Source organism: Stegodyphus dumicola, chromosome 12 (genome assembly GCF_044657685.1).
Source record: "Stegodyphus dumicola isolate Sdum_Otavi_A_Nest chromosome 12, ASM4465768v1".
NCBI classification, from domain to species: Eukaryota; Metazoa; Arthropoda; class Arachnida; order Araneae; family Eresidae; genus Stegodyphus; species Stegodyphus dumicola.
Window position 1 is genome coordinate 30,794,499 of NC_140779.1, and position 24,554 is coordinate 30,819,052.

The 24,554-nt window shown below is 31.9% G+C and overlaps 1 protein-coding gene across 1 annotated transcript; it reads left to right on the forward strand.

The window, feature by feature from the left end:
* The first annotated feature begins 952 nt into the window (after positions 1-952).
* Positions 953-22,180, forward strand: LOC118181371 (stromal cell-derived factor 2). Its single transcript, XM_035350502.2, has 6 exons — positions 953-1,134; positions 1,269-1,378; positions 7,873-7,955; positions 14,108-14,247; positions 17,567-17,648; positions 21,901-22,180. The coding sequence occupies exons 1-6, from the start codon at positions 1,059-1,061 to the stop codon at positions 22,070-22,072; spliced, it is 663 nt and encodes a 220-aa protein (XP_035206393.1). The 5' UTR covers positions 953-1,058; the 3' UTR covers positions 22,073-22,180.
* The last annotated feature ends 2,374 nt before the right edge of the window (positions 22,181-24,554 follow it).

Consider the following 24,554-nt stretch of genomic DNA (forward strand, 5'->3'; position numbering starts at 1 on the left):
TTTAATCCGAACATGTTCACTTTCTTTGAATAAATGTAATAACCTAATTTTAGCATCCGAATATTTTGTGGCACTATCGTTCGTTACAATGTCCCAAATATTTTCGACGAACTTAGGTTCAAGCTGTGAAACTAAATAATTAAATTTCGTTTCTTCTGAAACGATATTACTAATTTTGAACTGAGCTTCAACTTGAAAAAACCATATTTCCGGTTTATCAATCCAAAAAGGAGGTATTTTTACACTCACCTTATGAAGCTCCGGTGACTGCATCGTATCTTTCATAGCAGTTTCAGAAGAGTCATTTGTTGACATTTCGAAAATTAATCAGGGTCACCACGATGTAGCCTTGGCTACTAATGTTTAAAATTAATTTATGACTAGTAACAGCATGAATTATAAACAAATAGCTAAATTATTGCATTTTATTTTCCAGCTATCGAAATGCGACGCTACGAGCAACGTTTTGAAACCAAAACCTAGCAATCATGAATCAGAACTAGAACTAGTTGCCATTCAGTATAAAGAAATTTAAATATAAATATGAACTACTTATTGCCATTCAGCATAAAAGAAATATAAATATGAATATTAACAAAATATTAAAGTTAATTTTATAAAATAATTAAACACATGAACAAATATATGAAATAAAAAAATAATTATTTCTCATGCACTAACTGGGCCACTACATGTTCTTTAAATGCAGACTTACGGCGATTTAAATGCTTAATTTTGGTTTTCGTGTTTTATGACATCCTTAATATTTCTGTTTCCGTAGAAGCAAAAGCAGAAATTTAAGTAAGTAATCTATCCGATGAATAAATAAAAGAAAATTGGCATTTTGGCTAAAATTGGGTGCTCGGATATATGCAATAATAGTTGGGCGAATCAGCAAGCGGTCGGTTAGCAATTTAAGGCAGGAATTATTATATATATTTTGGCAATAGTTCCTTATGGTGAATCACTGTTTACGAGTTGGTCTGCTAGTGAATATGAAGTTATTGTAAATTTAAGTTTCATGTTCTGTATTTGTTTGTTTACTATATTACTGTAAAATGTATTTAGAAAAGTTAATTATATCTTGCACTGTTCTAGTGCTTGAACTTTGTTTCATTCCATTAGTAATCTCAGGTGAATATTCTGTGGGGTTTTAACTAATACCATTTACTGAATTTAAATGCCTCGTGTCTGTGCAACTGATGTGTGGACTTTTTAATTCATACATATTTTATCTTTAATCAGTTATTTAATTTTATGTTTTCCAGTTTCTTATCCGTATGTTACGTGCGGCTCTGTAATAAAGCTACTTAATAATAATATGAAAGTTCGGTTGCATTCTCATGATGTGAAGTACGGCTCGGGAAGCGGTCAGCAGGTGAGTTAAATAATTATTATATAATCTAGAAGTAAGTGCTGTTGTGAAAGCAAGTTTTATTTACATTTGTCTACCCCTCTGTCATATTAAAATTTGGCTCTTGAAGTTATGCAAACTGTTAACGTCTATGGTTTCTGAATAATTTTCATAAATACATTTTGTGTTAAAATTTAAATGTGTGTTAAAATTTTTGTGTTAAATTTTTGTGTTAATTTTTGTGTTAAAATTAAAAGTTTTTGCATATTTTAGTTAAACATTTCATCATCTCAAACTTATACATTCAACTCAAATTTATACATTCAACTCAAATTTACCAATTCTGCTGTTGTTGTTGTCTTGTCCATATTACATAGAACAGTGTTTGCCAGAGCCTATTCCGAAGGGAGATTGAACTTCTATTTTCTGCCCCCAATTTTGACGGAGAGCACCCCGGGGGGATCTGGGAGTCTCCCACCCTTCTCGCCACCCACCAATCCACATAAGAGGACTACACCACATACACCACATATTTAGAGTGCCGACATGCCACACTGACACTATAAATTTACGAGCATCCATGTCTTACCCGGGATTTGAACCCTCACCCTTCAGTATTGTAGTAGGCTTTCCTAACCACTATATTGTCTGGAGGATTATCAATTCTACTGAAAATCAAATATTTCTGTATATATATTATAGACGTTTACAGAAAACTGAAACATATGCTTGTAAATACACATTTATTAAAAGAATTTGGTTGATCTTTACATTATGGTAACTTAGCGATTTTTTGGCGAAAATTTGGCGACCAACTCTCCTACAGCAACCCTCTGTTTTTTTCCCCCCCGCCATTTTGTCTTCACGAAGTAAAGACATGTTGCTTTTCTTTTTATCTACTGAACACTTCTTCCAACAATCTACTAGCCGAATTACACTTATGCTAGAAATTTTATCTAACAAAACTGCTTAATCATGACAAATATTCACTGCAAAATTGGGAAAAAGTGCACAATACCATACTTACGTGTTTTTCAAAATAACACATACACATAAACCATGTACACGTCGACTTATTTTTACTTTAAAAAGCATCCCAGAATTAGACAAAAATGGCATTGCGCACACTCTTCACCATATCCATGTACACTGCTTTTTTCTCATAAATTAGAAAAATTTCACGAAAATACATGACAATTTTCTCAATCTTTAAACCCGGTAAAAAGAACATATATGAAATTACCTGATCGCGAAAGAGTATATAACTTTCCAAATATGAACATTTCCACATATAAAATAAATAAAATATCCAAAAACTTTTACCTTTAAATCATCTATTATATTATACACATCACCAACGAATTCATACCGCCAGCATTACAAATACTTAATGTCAAATATTTAAATTATTTCCATGCACGTTTACTTCAACTTAAACGTATACCAAATTCCTACAAACATAAAATTCACAAAACAACTATCATTTAATTAAAATATCACTAAACCATGTACACGTCGACTTATTTTTATTTAAAAAAAATCCCAGAATTGCACAAAAATGGCATTGCGCACACTCTTCACTATATCCACATACACTGCTTTTTTCTCATAAATTAGAAAAATTTCACGAAAATGAATAACAATTTTCTGAATCTTCAAACCTGGTAAAAAGAACATATATGAAATTACCTGATCGCGAAAAAGTATATACCCTTTCCAAATATGAACATTTCCCCGTATAAAATAAATAAAATATCCAGAAACTTTTACCTCTACATTATCTATTATATTACAAACGTCACTAACTAATTCATACCGTAAACATTACAAATGATTACAAATACTTAGTGTCAAATATTTAAATTATTTCCATGCACATTTACGCAAATTACTTTACTTCCACCTTACATTTAGAACAATGCATAAAAATAATATCCTCAAATAATTAAAAATACTAACTTACCAATTCTTCTTCAGAATCTTGATTACGTGTCCGATAAACTTTTCTTATTTCTGTTTCAGGATCTTTAAAATCATACCAAGGTACCAGGTAAAATAAATAACTTAATAAAACATCTTTACTTCTATCTCGCACAACCTTAAAGAAACACTTATTACTACCTTCAATCCCACTAAATACCCATTTTGAATTCACTTTAGTTAGGGCCATGGGATCCAAAAATTAACGAACACTGTTTCACACAACACAGAATAAAGCCAAATACAAAATTTCCAGGTTTTTTCCCGATTTCCCCCCTTTTCTGATTAAAGAACCATAATTTGTCCATTAATATCACATGACATATCCCATGATCTCTCATTTCCCTCACACAAAATAATGCGTAATCGGAACTGAGTACTGCTCACATTATTACCAAAGTCCCAGGTAGTAACCTTTATCGCCTCCAAAATGTCGCCAAACTACCAGTTACCATATTCTAAAGATCAGCCAAAAATGGCATTTCACACTCTTTATCCATGTACACGTTGACCTATTTTCACTTCAAAAAAAAAAAAAAAAAAATGTATATCCCAGAACTGCACAAACTTGCATTACACACTCCCTTTACTTTGTCCATGTACACATCGATATATTTTCACTTAAAAAGTTAAAGGAGCACCGAATTCTACAATATAGACAAACAAAAAATACATAATCTCAATAAAATACATTTTAAACCAAACAATAAAATAACATAAAAAAGGGAAAACATGTTATACATTTAAGCACTACCAAAAGTAAATATTCACTTACCGTGATTTTCAAGTTCACTTTGTACACCCAGAGCCATGTAAAAATCAAAATATCAATCATACTCAAATGACTTTTTTCAAACTAGGTACTCTTTCTGATCGAACGCTTCACATACTGACCATCTGAACCTTTCTTCCTACAAACCCATCTAAATGGTTTTTACGTTCGACTAGACGCATATACTTCCTACATACAGGACACTTATAATGGCTAATAAGTAAACCTTCATTTACACACCAGTCAATTAAAGCTCTTTTCCCCTTTCGCTCTACATCGTACAGAAACTTCAAATTAATTTTACTACATTCAGCCATTCTACCATCTTAAAGAATCAAACCAACACACACCACAAAAACGCTTACAAAACATCCCATGATTCAAAATTTCCCAGAATCATGCACCCGATTACGTCACAATAGGGTTTCCATAACATTCAACTACTCAGGCTACCATAAATGAAACCACAACTTGGCAATAAATCAAACAACTTCGCCATAATACAAAGGTTACGTTAAAGTCTACTCTACCCATTAATGCGGGGTGTGCATAGTTCATAGATTTGTTCGTTGCCTAGATTGTGCCATTCGTAGATGTTTTTTGAAGTTAAAATGTATCGCTGTGTACATGGATTTTTGTCAAATATGTTTGGTTAGAAACTTTACGTTTTTGCTATCTAATTTTTTTGTTTTTGTTTTGAATTTTTATCTTAAATTGTGTGTTCAAAACGTGGTTTTTGGAGACATTTTAGGCTTAAAGTTCGAAATGTAGACAAAAAATTTAGATAGTAATATGGCAGCGTGTTTGGCGAGAAATTTGGTGACTTGAGAGAACATATCAGAGTAGTTCCTCAATTTGTTCAGATGTTAAGTTATACATTTTTCAGTCTTTTCATTTTTTAAAATATTTATTTTGGTTTTACCCTGTCTAGAATTTCAAGCATTGCGCATGGACTATAAGCATTTCTTTTAGCTAATTAATTATTTTCAGTTTTTTTTCTTTCTATTTCTATTTTAGTTTTTTAATTTAATTTTTAGAAATTAATTATGCATATTTTAGCATTTTGTTTTTGTATTTTCATTTGTTTTTCATCACTGAAATGTTCTTTGTGAGTACTTGAGATATTTTTTTAAAAAACAAATAATGTATATTTTAAAAAAAAATTTGCATTCTTGTAAATTTGCAAGGCTTTGACTCTCTCTCTCTCTCTTTTTTTTTTTTTTTTTTTTAGTCCAAAGCAACTGTTTGCCCAGAAGGAATATTAATTTTGTTTTGGCATTTTCTGTCGATTCACTATAAACATTGATTCACTTTTCAAATTGTTGCCACCAAATGTTATTGCCATGTGTTATATTTAAAGAAATTAAATAATGAAGAATCTGCTTAAATGTATGTATGTTTCTGATATTGTTATAAAACAACGGTATCCAAAGCCATCAAATTTTGAATAATGTAATCTCCCACCGAATACATCTGGAAACCCTAATTTGGAATTTGAAATTTTTTTTATTATTGATTGCATATTTTATAACACTTTAATGGATTTTTTATCAAGAAACTCGATGAATTGAAAGTCAGCAATGGCAATACTGTATGTAGAAAAAAAAAAAAAAAAAAAGATTTTTATCTTCACCACGCGAGGCTGAATCGGAAATTCTAAAAATATGCTCATTTTAAAATTAGTTTGCCATATTGCTGTTGACTTGAATTTTATGGTTTAAGTCCAAAGAACATGATAATTAAGAAATAATGGTAACACACAAAATGTTAAAAAAATGCCCCTTTGGGCTTAATGTAAGATCTGAAAGCTTTCAGATTTTTAATTTTTATTATTTTATTAATTTTTTTTTTATTTTTATTTATAAGTTACTTGAGCAGTTTTGCCTCTTTGGTATTGCAGGTTACTACTTTTTAATTTATTGTATATTTTTAAAAATTTTTTCATTAAAATTTTGTAAATGATTCTGTACTTTGTTAATTGAAATTACTTTTCTGAATTTAATTCTTTTGAAATTAAAATTGTGTTTCTCCACATTAAACACACTCAGTCAAATTATCAATTTGACTGAGTGTTTAAATTATAATTTTTCTCGGACGGGTGTTGAAAGTTGCAATTGTCCTCCAAGACATGCTCTATAGGGTTGAGGTTTGGAGACCTGTCTGACCAATCCATCCGGCAAATATCCTCACTCTTGAGAAATTCATCGACCAGAAGAGTTCTGTGTGGCCTCGTGTTATCGTCCTGTAAGATGAACTCAGGGGCCACTGCACCCCTGAAAAGGTGAACTCCGAAAAGGCGAAGATTTCATCCTTGTACATCACACCAGTCACAGAGCCTCTGTCAAAGAAGTGGAGAGATGTGCGACCATCCAATATGATGCCTGCCCATCACACCACCAACGTCAATCACAACCAATCAATCACAACAACACAACCAATCACAACCAATCAATCACAACCACCTACATTACACCACCAACGCCATAATTGTTGATTTCACAGACATTGGAGGGTAGGTAGTGGGTTTCTGGCTCTCTTCATATGAAAGTATGGCGAGAATCAGTGTTTAGGCTAAAACAGGACTCGTCGTGAACAGAACGGTCGCTCATTGCTCCATACTCCAATCACTATGCTGCCTGCACCATGCTAATAGGACTCTCCTGTCTATAGACCTGAGTGAGATGCAAACAGCCGCACTTCTGGCAAACAAACCTAACTCATTCAGTTTTATGGAAACAGCCTTGCATACAGGTCCCGAGAGAGCTGAGAAGCTGTAGCCTTTCTGTTACACCTCGTTAAAATGGACAAATAGCGATCTTCTCAGGCTGTCGTGGCTCTTGAATGACCTTGCCCAGGTTTTCTCTTGATGGATCCGGTATCTTGGAACTGTTTCCATGGGTTACACACAATGCTGGGCATTAAATTAATCTCTCTGCAGATCTGGACTTGCAATTGGCCTGCCTCTAGCCTCCTCACAATTCGCCACCTCGTTCCATCATCTAAACATTGGTGGTTACTCATTTTTACTGTTCTGATGTGAATTTAATGTAATGCTGCAAGATAGCACCAAGAAATTCACCGAGGTGTGCTAGCGAACGCAATTCGTCGTACCCTTCACACGCTTATAAAACCTGTTTTTCTGCTGACTCCGCCTAAACACTTGTGTACACGTACCTATTTGCCGTACAAAATTTGCGTTTTTGCCTAGAAGCGCTGATTTTCCCTTCAATTCGGTTCTTTTCATGCAATTCAATAAAATATGCAAATTTTCATAATTTATTTCACCAGTGCATAATAATTCATAGTAAGTCTTTGGACTTACTATGCACCAGGTAACAAGTCTGAGTTACTGTTCACTATATGTATGTAAATAACAATTCTTTATTAACCCAAAATTTTCATATGAAATCTGATTATGTAAAATATTATATTATTGTATCTCTGATTTTTCAGTAATTGTTGTGCAAGTTATACATTATATTTGTTTGTGAAAATATTCTGTTCTGAAATTCTGGCTCAGAATTTTTTTTTGGTTAATTTTCTCATGTTATGCTAGATTTGTAGTTAGATTTAAAAACTTCTTCTAAAGGCATAATTTCTGCCATATTTAATTCTGAATTGTGAAAAGTAATGAAATTTTAAATAATTTAATAAAAAGTGTATACTTATCCAATTTCTTTAAAAATTTTGAATATTAAAAACTTTTCAGCTGTTTGGATATTAATTTTGCATTGTCTAGGTATTCTTAAATTTTTTTTCTTTCTAGTCAGTCACTGCAGTAGATATAGCTGATGATGTAAATAGTCATTGGGTTATAAAAGGTAAAAGTGGAAAAACATGCAAAAGAGGGTAAGTTTCTGCAGTTCTCATAATACTCTAAATAGGATTACATAATCGGTAGTTTATTTCATTGAGGAAAATATGCATTTTCTGTTATGAGTGTTCTCAGCAGTTTCATTGACATTGTTTTCCTAGATGTTGCTTTTGATAACTAAAATTAAAGGCACTGAAGTAAACATGGTCATGTCTAAGTAATCTTCCTTTTTCTCAATGCTTAATTTTTTTCCACCAAATGTTCAAAACTGTTTTTGGAATCATTTATTAAATGCTGTTAAGTTTGGTTGTCACAGTTTTCTTGATTTCTTCAGTATCCATAAAACACAATTATTAGCACTGAAGTGCTAATTTCTGCTTGGGGAACAGAAAGAAGTTGCTTTGATTACTATCAGCCTCTGAGGAAGAATGTTTTCATTGATAATACTTTAAGGGAAAATGGCTTTTATTTATATTAAAAAACTAAACTCAGCGGCGTAACAGCCCGCAGAGCAGCGTGAAATTGATAAACAGATTTCGGAATGATTAGAGAAACAAATCACCTCTCTGTCACTTTCTTCATACCTTTATCCATTTTTTGCAGCAATTCCACTTTTTGTTTGATTGACATCGAAACATAAGGCCTCATTCAATTGAAACAGCGATGATCGCTCAAACAGCGATCGTTGTATCCAGCATTAGCGATCACTTTTGAAAACGAGTGATTTTTCGTATTCATTTGAAACACTTCCCTACCAGTCGAACTCGTAGGGGTTGCCAGAGGTTACTTGATGCGCGATGCTGTTTGTCACGTGGTCGGAAGTTGCGTTTGTTTCGAAATAACCAATGAAAGAGCTACCAGATGTGCAGGTTGACTCCTTGTAACCATTCTTTAGGGTTGCAGTTCACGTTTGGTGTGCCATCTTTGGCTTTCCAGCGCTATTGTTTCAAAGTTTTATCTGTGAAAATTCTTCAAAGGTATTATTTTATTTTAATTCCTTTATGAAAACAGCTAATCTAAAAGACACATTCCATTCACATAAATCATATACATGTGAAAAATATAGGTCAAGTAAGTTTTGCATACTGAAAAAAAAGTGATTCAAAAGACCTCTTAAAGCAAAAGAAAAGAAAAATGTACCTAGTTCTATTAACAACTCAAAAAATACAATGTAATATATTCTAAAAGGAAAATTATATAATACACAATGATGTAGATTACATATATTTAATAAATACATAAAACTCTATAATGACTGTAATGTTCATAACTATATAATAAACGCCAACACATATCACATCATGGTACATAACACTGCTATGAAAGGAAGAATTTTTAATTAGAAACATACCTTTTATATTTATTTGATAACATAGACGAATAAAATATAAAGATGACAAGAAGTTATGAAAACACGTTATGCAACTTAAGAAACAGTAAGAAGCCTTTTAAGTTATTGCAATATCATAAGGCACTGATTAGGAAGTAAATATCATTTTTTCATTCTTTTACATCAGTAATACTTTTTTCATTAAAAACTTTAGCAGTGAAAGCCAAAACAGATTTATCATTGGCGCCTCTGATGCAAGGTCACACAAAAATAAACTTGATTTAGCAAATTTCTAAAACATTAAAATCAAAAATAGTAAATTACAGTAACATATATAATTAAATTATTTTAATTACACATAAAAAATTGCCTGAATTAAATTAAGAATCACTGACTAAGCTTGTACAGCATTTTAAAACGTATTTTATGTTGATACATTGGAAATAAATTGACAGCAATCGCAGTTAAATGAAAGAGCTGGAAATACAGTCTACACGATGTATAAATACAGTCAAAATTATTCGTTAAATACCTAAATTGATGCTTACCTTCTTCAAAATGAATATAAATATGATATATTAATGTTACTTTAAGGGAAACATTATATAATGCATAATTTCAATCATATTATCCAATGTTTACATTTTTTTTTTTTTTTTTTTTTTTTACATTGGAGGCCGACTGACAGATTTGGCGACAATATAATAAGGTCAAAAAATAACATACGATTTTAAACCATGAATCCCGCATTAAAATTTAAATAAAAAGTGCACTTCATAGTTATAATCACGCACAAAATTGAAATCAAATGTATAATATAATTATTTAAACTTTGTCCTTTCGCGATAATAACAATAAAGAAAATCACATCAGCATCTACTTATCGCCGTCGGTATTTGTGTATTGACTATACACATTCTGATATTCAATTGGTACATATAAATCAGTTTGTCATTAATTAGCAATACTTAAATGATAATACACATTTCGCTGAAACATGAACACTTATTTTTTTAACAATTATGCAAACATACGAAGTTGAACTTACTTCAAAAGCGCACGGTCTTGCGATCGGAATCTATTCCAATGGACAAGAATTAATTACCCATTATCTTCATTTCTCGGGAAATAGAACATACTAAAGTTATTTCTGGAACGATATGAATAATTTGATGCAGTGCATCCACGCATATTTCTCTGAATTAGGTAGCAATCCATCAAACAAATGTAAACAACACAACGCTAAATCAATGTCCACTAGCAACAAGTGCACTTAATTTGGATACAACACAGATGATGCGTCGGCTGCCCTTGCTAGGATCCTTATGCACCCTATACTTTGATATAAGTTGATGCTCACTCAGCAGATCTAAAGCATTTTCTTTAGCACACTTGATTTCTGTCCTCGTGAAAGCACAAACAACACAGCCGCCATATTGATTCGATCGTTTTTCGCCGAGGAATGATGGGTTCCAAGTGATCGCTATGAGAACGAGCGATCGCGAGCTCAGAGTGATCGTTGCGTTTGAATTGAATACCAAAACAGCACAATCAATCGCAACTGATGACGTATGACGGCTAACGATCACTAAATGTTTCAATTGAATGAGGCCTATACTTTCGTTTTGTAGATCCTTTGGGAGCTCCAGCATCGGAAATTCTATTTGACATAATTGAAAGTTCAAGCTTACTTTTATAAAATTGCTCTTACAGTCTGCAAAAAATAATAAGCCGGATCCAATTCGGAGATTAAGGAACAACGAAATCATCAACATTAACTGAAATAGATAATTAGATAATTTTAGCGTATACCATCCGTTATACATTAAACGCGCATGCGAAAACGTGTTCTGCACTTACGCACATGCATATGCGCAGTCGTAAAGGTCTTACGCGCACAGCGTAAACACCTATGTGCATGTGTCACCGCGCCGCATGTGCAGAAAGTTTTTAGCTTTGAGGTCCAGATTATAGATCATTCCGGATTATGGGTGTCCGAATTAACGACTTTTGACTATATTCTATGTAATTATGTGCCAGTTATGAAAGAAACAATCAATCTGGTAAGAAATGGCTGTGACTTGTTTTGAAAATGAGGCGTAAAAGGTTACCAGTGAAGATATTCCGTTTGGCATCAGTTGTACCATTATTAGTGACTTTATCGTTTGTGCCGGCAAAACGAAAAGTACCTATATCTTTTTGTATCCCTCTTGCAAAATCTTGTACAGTTGTTAGAGTGTTACTAGAGATATTTCTGTTACTTAATGTTTCACAGGAGTTATCTAATATTAAGATCTGGTGGTGGTGAATACCAATTGACTTCATTCTGAAGTTCTATAAAAATTAGGATGATGTGGGCAATGTGGTTTTGTGTTTTGTGATCCAGATTTGCTGATTTGTTCAAGATGAAGCTCTGTCCATCTTTAACAACACAACAAAAATTATTGGACTAAAATTAGTTTTGTAGAATTTTCAAGGTATGTTTACCCTGTAGTAAAACCTTTAGGGATTATAGACCTACAGTCACATAAAATAGTAACTGAGATCATCATGTTTTACAGCTATACTTCAGAGTTTATATGAATTGGACTAATTTTTAAATTATGGCAAAGCATATGAGGCCTGCTTGCTTATCTTCATGTCACATTTGCTGAAAAGAGTATTTTAGAAGAAATATGGGTATCTCATACTGTTCTTCACAGTTGGAACCAAACAGTCTGTAAGATATGCTTCTTTTGGAAGTCTCATTGTCCACTAAAAAAAGCAAATGATTTGACTAAAATGCATATTATTAGTTATTGGGTCTGATGCTTTTTATGCAATTCTATACATTTTATATTGCTGGTGATGTTATCCATGGATTACTGCATGGTAAATCATGGGAAGTGTTCTCAATGTTTCAGTGTATTTGTAAAAATTTTGCTACCAAAGTTTGAGCGTGAACGTATGCGCCATTAGCCAAATCACATTATGCAACTTTACTTACATTCCTTTCTGTCGAGCTGCAACATGTGACTTCAATCCTAAAAATGAATTTTCAAGATTATTTCTCCATTTATGTAAATTGTGAAAGTGAAAACTTTCCCATTAGCTGGTGCACGTCACGTGACCAAGAAATCGGAAGTTTCACCATTCTGCACTGTGTAAATAGAATTAGATAAAATATGAATTAAATAAAATATGAATTAGAGACAGAATATTAAGACTTTAAGACTGCAGTGCTTGATTCACCCGCTGATAAGAACTTTGTGAATTTACGAACTTAGCTTTCAATTCTAGACTTTGCCAAAATAACAGCGTTGCCTCCAGGTCTAAGGTGCGATTACACCATAATTAAAAAATTTACCATGATTTGTTTTAACACAATAAACTAACCAACTAGTAAAAACTCATGGTAGTTAAAGCTAGTAGTGAAGTAATGATCCATTTTGAGGAAGTTTTTAGATACAAGTCTTAACCCTCTCACTGCAGACTGTTTTATCAAAATAGGCTCAAAAATTGCATATTTTTATTACATATTTCAAATCTACATATATTTTAGAGTTAAAATATACAAAAATTTTTTGTGAAAGAGTTTTTTTTTTTTTTTTTTTTTTTTTTTTCAATATAGAATTAGATCATAGAAAAGGTTTCAGAATACTGAAATTGAAAAATAATGATATAAAAAGAAAATTTTGAAAATTAATATTGGTTAAATTATGATTTATTTTATAAAATACAAAGGTAAAGCATAAATGCTAATGAAAATATTTGCATAATGTAATATTTTGCACCACTTTCGAACGATTTCAATAGAAACTGAATTTTCAGATTCATCACTATCTGCAGAGGAATCCGAGAAATTCTCATCAGTTTCACTATAATTATCTTCAATATACTTGAAATAAGAGTCAAAACTACTACCAGTGCTGGAAATATCGTCAGGAATATAGATTATATCACTTGTGAAACGCTTCCTGCCAGACATCTTTCAGCTCTGAAAAGCATGCAAAATGCTACATTATGTATTCTTTTATATTTGGGCAGAAATGTGGACAACTAATGCCATCTGTTAACCCACATCTAAATAAACAATTAAACATCACAGAAGAGCCAAAAGGAAACCTTGAACAGGGAAAGAGTGGGTTGCACAGTTAAATAAACAGCAAAAATTCATCCCCGTGGAAATAGCAAGTTGCACAAATTTTGCTACTTCTATGTTGTCTGTGGAAATCGTAGGATGTGCAGCAAGAGGGTTTATTTTCCCCAAAAACATTTTTCAGTCAGTTGCTTCTTTATTTATAAGTGTATAATTCAAGTTATTACTTGACAGTCAAAATTGTTGTCTTTTTTTTGCTCTGCAGTTGTTTCAATTTAAGACAATTTAAAGTATTTGTGTATAATTTTTATAGCATTCCACTTACCATGTATAATTTCTGCCTTAAACATGCTGTTGTAATCATGACTGTTTTAAATCAACTACTGTTTTTTTTTTTTTTTTTTTTTTTCCCGCTTTTGGGCATAGATATGTACTTTTATTTGATTGACATCATTTTTGGGTGCATCCATTTATTATTTATTTCTTGCTATCTTATTCTTGAACATAACAAATCATGCAGTACTGAAACTGTGTATTTATACTGAAGTAAAAATTTTACCATGTGGATATCTAAAGGTGTTTACTTCATACCAAAATTTGAAACATTATGCATAATGGTTTTTATAATCATTAGATGCTGCAATTATTCTAGATGACCTGATTTTTCTTCTGTCTTCTCTTTCTCTAATCCTACTTGTAGATCTATTATAAATCTGTGTTAATACTTTTGTAGTTTTCAAGCACATAAGCTTTTATCTATATTCATTATAATTTTTCAGTGAACCCATTGCTTGTGGGTCTACTATCAGGCTGGAACATCTAGCCACTCATAAGAATTTACATAGCCATCATTTTCCATCGCCTTTATCAAGCAACCAAGAAGTGAGTGCATTTGGAGAAAATGGAGAAGGAGATACTGGTAATATATTTTATTTTGAAGTTATGAAATTACTCACCTAATAAAAGTGCAATATTATTTTTTTATTTATTTATTACATTTCATTTACTTTGTAATATTGATCTGATCATATAAAGTGAAATATCTATAAATCAGTTCCATTTATTAGTAGCTTTTAAGTAGTTTTATTGTATTAGTTTAATAGCAAGAAATAATTTGGGTAGAAAACTCATGTAAATATTTTAAACTTAAATAAAAAAAATACAGTAAAAAAGATCCAGACATTTAATATCTGAAATGATCTGAAATCCAGACCTTAAAGCCACCAGCAACCTCCTTTTTTTTTATATATATATATGCACTTTTGATTTTTTTTTACCCCATAATACAAGGTGTAGCGATCTCGAGAACATCTCAATGTTTGTAAATTTGAAAGAGTCGGAATTCTTGAAACTGATGATGTAACAGAGCTGTTTTGGGCTAGTGGTGAAGCATTCTACTCATAAGTAACTGACCCATGTTCAGGTCCTGGTCATGTGATGCAGCACTTCTTAACGGTGTTAATAGATGGTGACAGGAGCACCGAAATGTGTGATAGCTACATTGGTGACTTAGAGAACTACAGACTCCTCCCTCCACTGAGGACACAATGATGAACCATGTCACATGCTTCACCCCAGAATCTAATAGTAACATACAGCCAACAAAAACAGGGTTCTCCTGATATCTCATCATAGATGCTTGGGTGGGGAGTGTGTAGGGATCTGGAGAACATCTCAACACTCACAAATTTGAAAGAATTGGAATTCTTGAAACTAGCCCAACAGAGTTCTTGTGGGCTAGTGGTAAAGAATTCTACTCATAAATAACTGCCGCAGGTTCAAGTTTCGGTCATGCGATGAAGCATTTTTTACCACCGTTAATAGATGGCAACACAAGCAAGCCACTACCAAGGCTTCACTGAAATGTGATCGCTATTGCCATTTCTGATATGACATTGGAAGAGTGGACCCCAACGTAAAGTGGTTGCCAAACCTGGCGATGAAGTGGTTAGGATGGGAGTTCGGACATTGACCAAGAGTATAAAAGCGCACTGCATCAGTACTTCAATTATAACTCGCACAGCGACTGATTGAAATGGACGGATCAAAGATGCTCGTTAAAGGTGTTTGCTGTATGATTTTAAATTGGGCCTGTTAGCAGCAGAATTGAGTTGGTGAATTTGCTAAGCCTTTGGGAATGATGCTCTTAACGAACGAACCGCTAAGCAGTGGTTCCAGAATTTCAGGTCAGGGGATATGTCTCTTCGTCAATTTATGGTAGACAAAATTTTGGGAATTTAGAGAAGCACCGAGCAACAAAATTAAGGGATGACAAATTTTTTAGAGTTTAGTGAAAACGTTGGAACCCAAAATTTAGGGGCGGCAACATTTTAGATCTTAGAGAGGCGCTTGGTAGCAGAATTTAGGACTCGCAGAGACTGCATGAAATGGTAAGATAGCTAGCTCTGGCCCTCGATAAGTCTTTTAAGTATATGTGGGAATTTATTCAGGACTCGGATAAACCTCAAGCATGTGCAAGAAATAGACATAAGTATAATAAATAACTAAACTAATACAATTCAGGCTTATTTGTCTCAAGTGCTTGATAGAAGCAAGACATTCAGTAGAACAACTTGTCTTTCTTTGCTAGTCTCATGATACATAGCCAATAATGTACACAGTGGGCACTATTAAGCTAGGTTAAAATTATACTTTACTGATTCCAAGGAATTTCAGTTAATATAGCAGATTGCTCTGTTCCTTAACGTTCTGATTTGATCCAGCTTATTATTTTTGCAGGCTATTATTATTGCAGCAATTTTATGAAAATTAATGTTTGAACTTTTGATTATGTTGAAAAGAGTTTCTAATTCTGAAGCTGCAACAGAATCTACAAAGTGAAAGGTGTTTCGATGTCCATTAAACAAAAAGTGGGATTGCTGCAAATAGAAAATAAAGGTATATCTGTCTCAGAATTATGCGAGGAATATGGCATTGGAAACTCATTATATGTGACATAAGAAAAAGAATCTTTTTGAATTTTTAGGGGATTGTAAGATACCCCACTCGCAATGAATAACAGAAAAATTATTCGTTATGCTAAAAGTGATGATTGAATGTATCAGGCAGCGTTGCAGCGAGGTCGTGCCATTAACGGGTTCAATGCTAATGGCTCAAACCACAGTATTTTATGAAGAAATTATCTTAAAAACTGAGTGCACATATTTGACAGGTTGGTTAACCAAATTAAAAAATTACCACACTATAAGGCAAGAAAAAATTTCAGGTGAAAATGCTTCAGCTACTGAACTATTTGCAGATGAATTCATTGAACTCGTTAATAGCGAAGCTAACTAACTAAGAGCAGATGCTCTCACCAGCCTTATATAGTTTTCACCTGGCCGCTGAGATATTTCCAATACTTTCTATTTCTCGAAATTACTGGAAGGCAGTATGAGGGCTGAGTTAAGGTTACAGCTAATATAGCGGTCAATTATATTTATTCTATTACAATACCTATTATGGTGATTCAGAGTCTGGACAAAATGTCACCAAGTGGTTCCCAAGTTTGGCAACCTTTGGCAATTTTTGCCAAATTTGGCAACGAAAATTAGTTGCCAAAACCATTCCCAGCTTGGTGATATCTTGCCAAATTACTGAGATACTCATTTACTCAATATTAAACAGACTTGCCTCTGTATTCTTACTTTTTCGACAGAGCTTCTCTGTCTCAATTTTATGTTACATTACACAAAAAAACGCAATTTCAAGTATATTTGCATTTAAATTACTTATCTATGTGCACACTTCGAAACAGTACAATTGCCATTTTCACACTGCCTTAACAGGACTTCATGCTCAGTAGCAATGTTTATTGAATCAATATTGAAATATGATTATGCTGCTATCTGATGGTACTTTGTTAAACTATTAATGGCTGTCTTGTAATCCTGCAGCAGTTTTTACCTATTTATTGGCTTTCCCTGTAATCTAGGTAATTATACATCTAATAAACACACAACATAGTTTTGCAACAGTAGTTAGATAACTTATGATAATCTATCTGTAAGATGCATTTATTCAAAATATATAATGTTTAAATTTTTTTCCATTTCTCTAATAATTAATCTTTTCTATCACTGTATTTTTCCACTTTCTTTTTAATGATCTCCTCTCTAAAGTATAAATTGAGAGGAGTTATTGCAAAATTTTTATCATTTGTTTAATGATTCTCATTTTGTTATTAACATATATATTTTAAAATTTATGTTTATTATATGTTATATTGCTTTTTACAGGTGACCACTGGATTGTTGTTTGTAGTTCTGATAATTGGGAACGCTCAGGAACAATACGTTTGAAACATGCAGACACTGATATGTAAGAAATGTTTTTAAATATTTATTGCATAACATTGTTTAGGAAATGTAAACACTAATTATTACTGACTATCCGTGTCAAATCTATTTGTAGCATTAACAATTCTCAGTTGTGTCTTACACTGATATCTAAGTAACATATAACTGAAGTTTCTGTAGCTTCTTTGAACAATTAAATTGTACAAGAGCAAGTGGACATCATGAAATTTTATTGAAGTGAGAGTGAAGGAAGCATGAAATTTTGTTCATTTGCATTTATTACAGATGCAAATAACTGTCGCTGCAAATTTTGTGTAATTTGTTTTAGTCTGAATATGTTGAATACATTTCAAAACACATCTAAATGATACTTGGCTTTAGACAAACAATTACAAGTATGCTAATTTCTGCTTCGAATGAAAGAGATATAAAGAACAAGTTTAGAAAAATAATAAATATCCCACCCCCACCCTACTTCAGCAGTTGTAGTTAGCACAAACTTTATCTTTTATATTCTGTCTCCTTTTGGTATATGTTGAACATTTCATTTAAAGGATGTAAATGCAGTATTATTAAAGAAATGATTAATATAAACTTATTTATGTTTTGGGGAAATTGTGCATGTTATTATGTATCTCAGAATATGTGTTGATTATTATTTTCTGAAATGCAAAATGTATTTGTACAGCTTTATATTTCTACTGATTGTAACTATTTATGTTAATTGGGTAAAGTATTAGTCAGAAAACAATGATTTTCATCTGTATGCAATTTATACCTTTTGTTAATTGTTACTTGGTTGTAATTATTATCGATAATGTGAGTAAAAAAAAAAAAAAAAAAAAAAAAAAATGAAAAACCTTGTTACACTTTTTTTGAAATTTTCCTTATAAGAAGTGGATTTGGTTTCCCCCTTCTTAATGATTTTGTGTATACTTTGTATGGTGTTTGTCAAAAATGTAAATTTTGTCTCAGTTTGGTTATTATTCCGTTTGCATTTTATAAGCAGTAACTTTAAAAATTATTCTCTGATAGATGAGTTTTTTTAGTAGGTGTTATGTTTTTGTTAAAAGATCTTTGATTAAAATGTCATATATGGCTTGGGGTACATATGGTCGCAAATGTGGCGATATTTTGTGTTGGATGGTTTAGTTAAGATTTTGGTCAGATTTTGTTTGTATGGCAACTCTTTTTTTTACATGGACAGGTTTGGGGAAAATGTGGTTGTATTTTATCGTGATTGCTTGTTTATATGTTGAATAATGGCATATAGTTCCATGAAGAAAGTTGTGGAGATGTAATAGCTACATGTTTTAGAGCATATTCAAGCTAGATTTAGTTCGAGAAGATACGTTGTTGGAGTTATTAATGAAGCATTTGTTCATGTTCATTTGTTCATGCTGACAGAAGTGTACTTTTGCAGTTTTTATGGAGTAAAGGATTTTTGAAGCCCAACTTGACATGTGAGAACTGCGGCTCTGATATGAAGATTCAGAAGAAAAATTGTGTTTCTGATGGATTTTTGTGGATTTACAGAAAAATTGTTGAAGGTAAAGAAAGTGGTTCTTAACCAAGTTTGAGGTTTGGATCCTGGTTTTCCTGCAATAAGTTGACTTTGGAGGGTATTGTAATGTTTGAAATGTTGAATCATAGGACATCTGATATAGCTAATCATGGCATTTTGGTTCACATGCTTTGTGTGGTTGGCAAAGTTTTATTAATGAAATTATATTGGATTATATATGTGATATGTCTGTCCTTACAAGTTTTTGTTTGAAATTAATATTTTGCTTTTTTGAGAACTAGTTTGAATGGTAAGTGAATTTGCTTTTTTATTGTTTTAATTATGTATAGAGTTATTTTAATTTTTGCATTGCTTTCATTTTGTAAATTCGTTTTCATTTCTTTTGCCAAAAATGTTTGGCAGGAAATTTTTTGCCAACTCTGTCTAAATATGACAGCTGTTCTTTATCTTCTTTTCTAAGAGTTTTGAAGTTAATTTGACAAGTATAAACTATTTACTATTTTTGTTAATACTTCTAGAATTTTCATACTTAAAATCAAGGAGTTTATTTTCTGAGATCGAGTAATTTTAAAGAAGTGACTCTAAGACACATAGCATATGGCTTTTATTGTTCACCTTTTATTCTGTTCTTTGGAATGGAAAATTATCAATAGCATTTTATTAAGTCTTCTTTATCATCCTATTTCTACTGTATTGCATGACATAATTTTCTGGTGTACAGTTGTAATAATTTACACACTTTGGGGACCAAGGGTTATATGGATTAGTGAATTTTGCAGATTGGTCATGTCTCTCTGAGTTTTGCTTAGATTTTTTTCTAATCTAACTTTTATATTCATATATATTTTATTATTGCTTGCACATAAAATATATTTTATTATTGCTTGCACATAAATAACTTATAAAGTATTTCTCCCGCCTTCTTAGCGTGCCTTCATAGTGGTGTGGTCAGCATGCTCAATGCGTATTCAAGAGGTCTGTGGTTCAAGTCCCGGCGAGGGCATTGCTAATTTTTTATCTCTCCTGCTTCAAAATAACATACTAGCTCTACACTGATGCTCAAACTAAGAAGGTGGTGGATAGTAATTCTCCACACCAGGATTTGGCAATTTGGTTCCCTAATCCTCAGTTGCCCTTTAAAAGGGGGAGTATATAAGGTATATCTTCCACCTTCTTAGCATGCCTTTCTGGTGTAGTGGTCAGCACGCTCGACGCGTATTTGAGAGGTCCGTGGTTCGAGTCCCGGTGAGGGCATTGCTCATTTTTCACATCTCCTGCTTCCAGAAAACTCCTAATGTCTCTACAAACTAACTACAGATTTATTGAATATAAAACTATTTTTTTAATATATAATTTAATATAGAAAAAGTCTATGCAAGAGAAAAACATGGTGGAGAAATGAAACTTTTTGAGAAGGTAAAGAATATTTTCTTGATAAAAGTGTATTGAGGGATTTGATGTTGAAATATTTTGCATCCACTGAAGTAATTTTTACTGTTTTAAATAAGAGGGAAAATAAATACACTGTTTATAAAATCCCCAACAGTAAGGATTTTCTTAAATTGAATTCTTATGTAATTTTCTCATAATTGTGCAATTGAGTTATTAATGCTGCAAAAAGTGTTAGCACTGAAGTTTTGGATTTATTAAATGAAAATCCCTCTTTTTCAGCCTCTTTTTATGTACTATATTTATCATATTTTAATGCCAGAATAGCTTTAGATTTGCTGTTTTCAAGAGTATGTCCATATTCACTATCATACATGTAGTTGTAGTCTACACAGCCAATTTGAAGAAGTGTCCCATAGTGACTGCTATGTTCGTAGGCCCTCGTAATGAAATGAAAGGCATTCTTGATGAGGCTATATATGAAAGGAGAAGAGAAACATGCCAAGTGAAACATAAAATTAGTAACACAACAACCTCGAGTTTGGTGTAGATTTATAGTGTAGATTAAATCTATGCCCAATTCAAGGTTGCTATGTTACTAATTTTATGAGACTACATATGTTTTAAATTTCATTGAATCACAGCAGCTGCTGGATATATGCAAAGTGTGACACAACAAATCCTGTATGGACACCTTTCTCGAAGGTGCCTGCTGCTGTTGGTATACTATTGTTTTTAATGTTCAAACAGTAGGGAAATAATATTTTATCCTGTTTAGCCTTCATCTCTGCTTAATGTTATGCTTCATTATGCTACTTAAATTTGAGATCCATCCTTAGCAATTGTCCAGTAATATATATATTTATAATTAAAAATTAACTCAAGTAATATTTCTTGTTATTGGAAATAATTCTGAAGTTAGGGTAATTGAATATGGCAAAGCTCATAGAAGTTATCTGCTTAAGGGAAGGGATAGCCTTGTAGTTTTTCCAAGGAAAATGGGCTTGTAGTCATATTAAATTATGGGGAAAACCATGAAAATCAACCATACAGCCAGCCTGTTCGCCTTGGATCAAATTCCTATAATTTAGTAGTTTTAATTGGCCGCTGGTGACGCCTAAAGTTTTCAAGTATTTTAGCATAATTTTATATTGAGCAGATTTTGCTTAAGACGACTTCTACAAGTCCAGACAATTTTGATCTTGCATGGAGATTTATGCCTTTTAACAAATGATGTTTTGAATTTATAGGTCTAAATTTTTAGGTCTTTAGATGTAGTTGAAATGATAGGTTTTGTTTTATTTCATATAAAATATGATTTAGAAATACATAAAGCATTCTTTTTATGTATATTATCCAGGTGGATGGCCATATCTGGACATTCTTACGGAAGGCCTATTTCAGGACAAAAAGAAGTCTGTGCTATTTCATATTCTGACAGTACTTGCTACTGGAAAGCAGCAGAAGGTGTTTTTGTAAAACCATCTGATCCTCCACATCCATCTATAGCTCATGTTCATTCAGAATTATAGCTTCAAAATAATTAGGTCTTTTTTGTACATTAAATTATCACTTGATATTTAAAAACCTATTTTTATTTTTGGTTATTTTGTTTGAAATAAATATATTTATAAACTGCATTGCTTTAAAAATGGACTAAAAAATATCTAAGATATGTGGAAATTCATTTATCATATTTGTTACATTAGATCAATTGTAAAATAGTGGAACAGTGATGATAGTGATTTTAGAAGTTTTTTTTTAATTGCTCAGCAAATAAGAGACAATTTGCATCATATTTAATTTTTCTGTTATTTTATATAAATTATTCTAACAACTCTGTATTAAAAATTGGTACAACATTCTAAAATAACAAATTAAAAAATTGTTGCAGGATCTTCAAAAAAAAAAAAAAAAAGTTTTGCTTTGCTTTCTTTGAAGAGAGAAAGATCTGTTAACAAAAATAGTGGATCTCCTTATTAAATCAAACTATAGTGGAAAAAAAAGGAAACAAATATTTAATGGGAGTTCACATGACATAAATTTTAAGGATGGGAAAATACAAGAAATTTTAATATAACTTGCTAAGATTTTGTTCACAACACTAATGATTTTGATGGCAGAAATATATGTATGTATAAATGGAGGTCTGTGTTAATGTATGCATGAATATACATATGTACACTGTGCAAAAGGAACGAAAAAAAAAGGGGGAGGACAGTTCTATAACTCTCATTCTACTGGGCCGATTGACAAAACTCAAATTGCTCCTCTCGAAAGCACAACTTTGGATGTATATTAGATTTATATATAGCATTGTTCTAAAAAATAGGTATTTACATACAAAATCGGACATTTTCTGAAATAACATACCAATTTTTTTCCATATTTCGATTTTACAACTCAAATTATGCTTAGCTATTAAATTTTGTAAAATTTGGTGCAAAATTTATGGAGAAATTCAAAAATATATCCGGACACAATTTTTTCAGTTTTTGCCAAGAATAATTTACTTGGCGAACTTCTTAATACTATATGGCAAACTATTTTTCTTACCCTTCCATTATGCCGGAACGGAAAAAAAGGCACCTCTTTCCTATCTTTTTACATTGTAGATGAGCTGAAAAAGTCACATTGTTCTTTATTTCAAATAATTTTAACAAAGTGCCTAAACCACATTTTCTTTATTATTGCTTATAACAAATACGGCAAATTTCAAATAGCGCCAAAATGTAAATTCACGTATATGTTAGGAAATTTTGAGTAAAAATCTCTAATTTTTTGCAGGTATGCTTAAAAATACATCTACTTTAAGATGATTGTAAAAATTGTATAGATTATAATTCTAAATATTTTTCGAAAAATTAAAAAAAAATATTTAAAAATAAATCTTAAAAAAATGGGTGAATTTTATTTGGAATGAAACTAAATTTAGAACTGTGTAAGAAGGAATCAAATAAGTTTAATAAAAAAAGAGAGATATTAATGAATACATACCAAATTGAATTAACATTGACAAGCTAAAATTTTGAGAGCTAATTTTTTAAAAACTACTCTTGTGATTTTTACAAAACTTCGTAGTTTGTCATAATTTGAGTTGTGGAATTGAAATATGGAAATTCGTCAATCGGCCTGATAGAAAGAGAGATATAAAACTGTCCCATTTTTAAATTTTTTTTTTTTTTTATTTATTTATTTTTTTTATTTATTTTTTTTTTTTTTTGTGCAGTGTACGTATTGATCTGTAAGCTAGTGTTTCATATGAGCTTCTATATTATTAATTGATGAATGCTATGGGCAAAGTAAGGAACTGCATTTTTATCTTCTATTTTGGTCCATGTGGAAGAATAATATTTACTTTTTCATAACTTCTAATTTAAAATTTTAAAGGAACAGGAATAATGACAAAAACTGGCTTTTGGTGACAAAGTTACCTTATGCTGCATGCAGAGTTGCCAACTCTCCCGATTTAGACGTGAGATTCCTGATTCCCAACTGTTCTCCCGCCAACCTTATTTACAACATATTTCCCTGGATTTTCTCTTATTTTTAAAATTTCTCCAATGTTTATGGAGCTTTGCTTAATACTTCATTATTTGCATCCAAACATGTGATTTTTGTTATCTGAAAATGCTTGGTTTTTCTCGAGGTTACATATAAAAGCCATTATGGCATTCTTATAGAGAGACATTATGATCACGCCATAATGTCTCTCTATAAGAATGAGTGTCTTATAGATGTCTGAAAGCATTGTGTTCCTGTTCTCCAATGAGCATCAAGTGTCGCTGTGGGTCAAGGTTGTTATTTTACTCATTTCGCTGCCTAGCATTGAGAAAGAGTTTAAGAAATTGGAATCTTTTGTCTTAGTTGAGTCTGTGAAAAAATGAAATACTCATGTACTTTTCAAAAACTATACACAGATGACTTCTGTTATTTCATCAAGGGAACATAATCCCATTTGTCATTGCGAATTTTAGATTTCACACAATCTAAAGGAGGTTGTAAAATACCTAT

Bases quoted from the DNA above. Each gene is read 5' to 3' on its own strand.
- LOC118181371 (XM_035350502.2), top strand. From the start codon at position 1,059: ATGTATTTAGAAAAGTTAATTATATCTTGCACTGTTCTAGTGCTTGAA. The intron at 1,379-7,872 runs GTGAGTTAAATA...TTTTCTTTCTAG, and splicing joins GCTCGGGAAGCGGTCAGCAG to TCAGTCACTGCAGTAGATAT. The intron at 7,956-14,107 runs GTAAGTTTCTGC...ATAATTTTTCAG, and splicing joins GGAAAAACATGCAAAAGAGG to TGAACCCATTGCTTGTGGGT.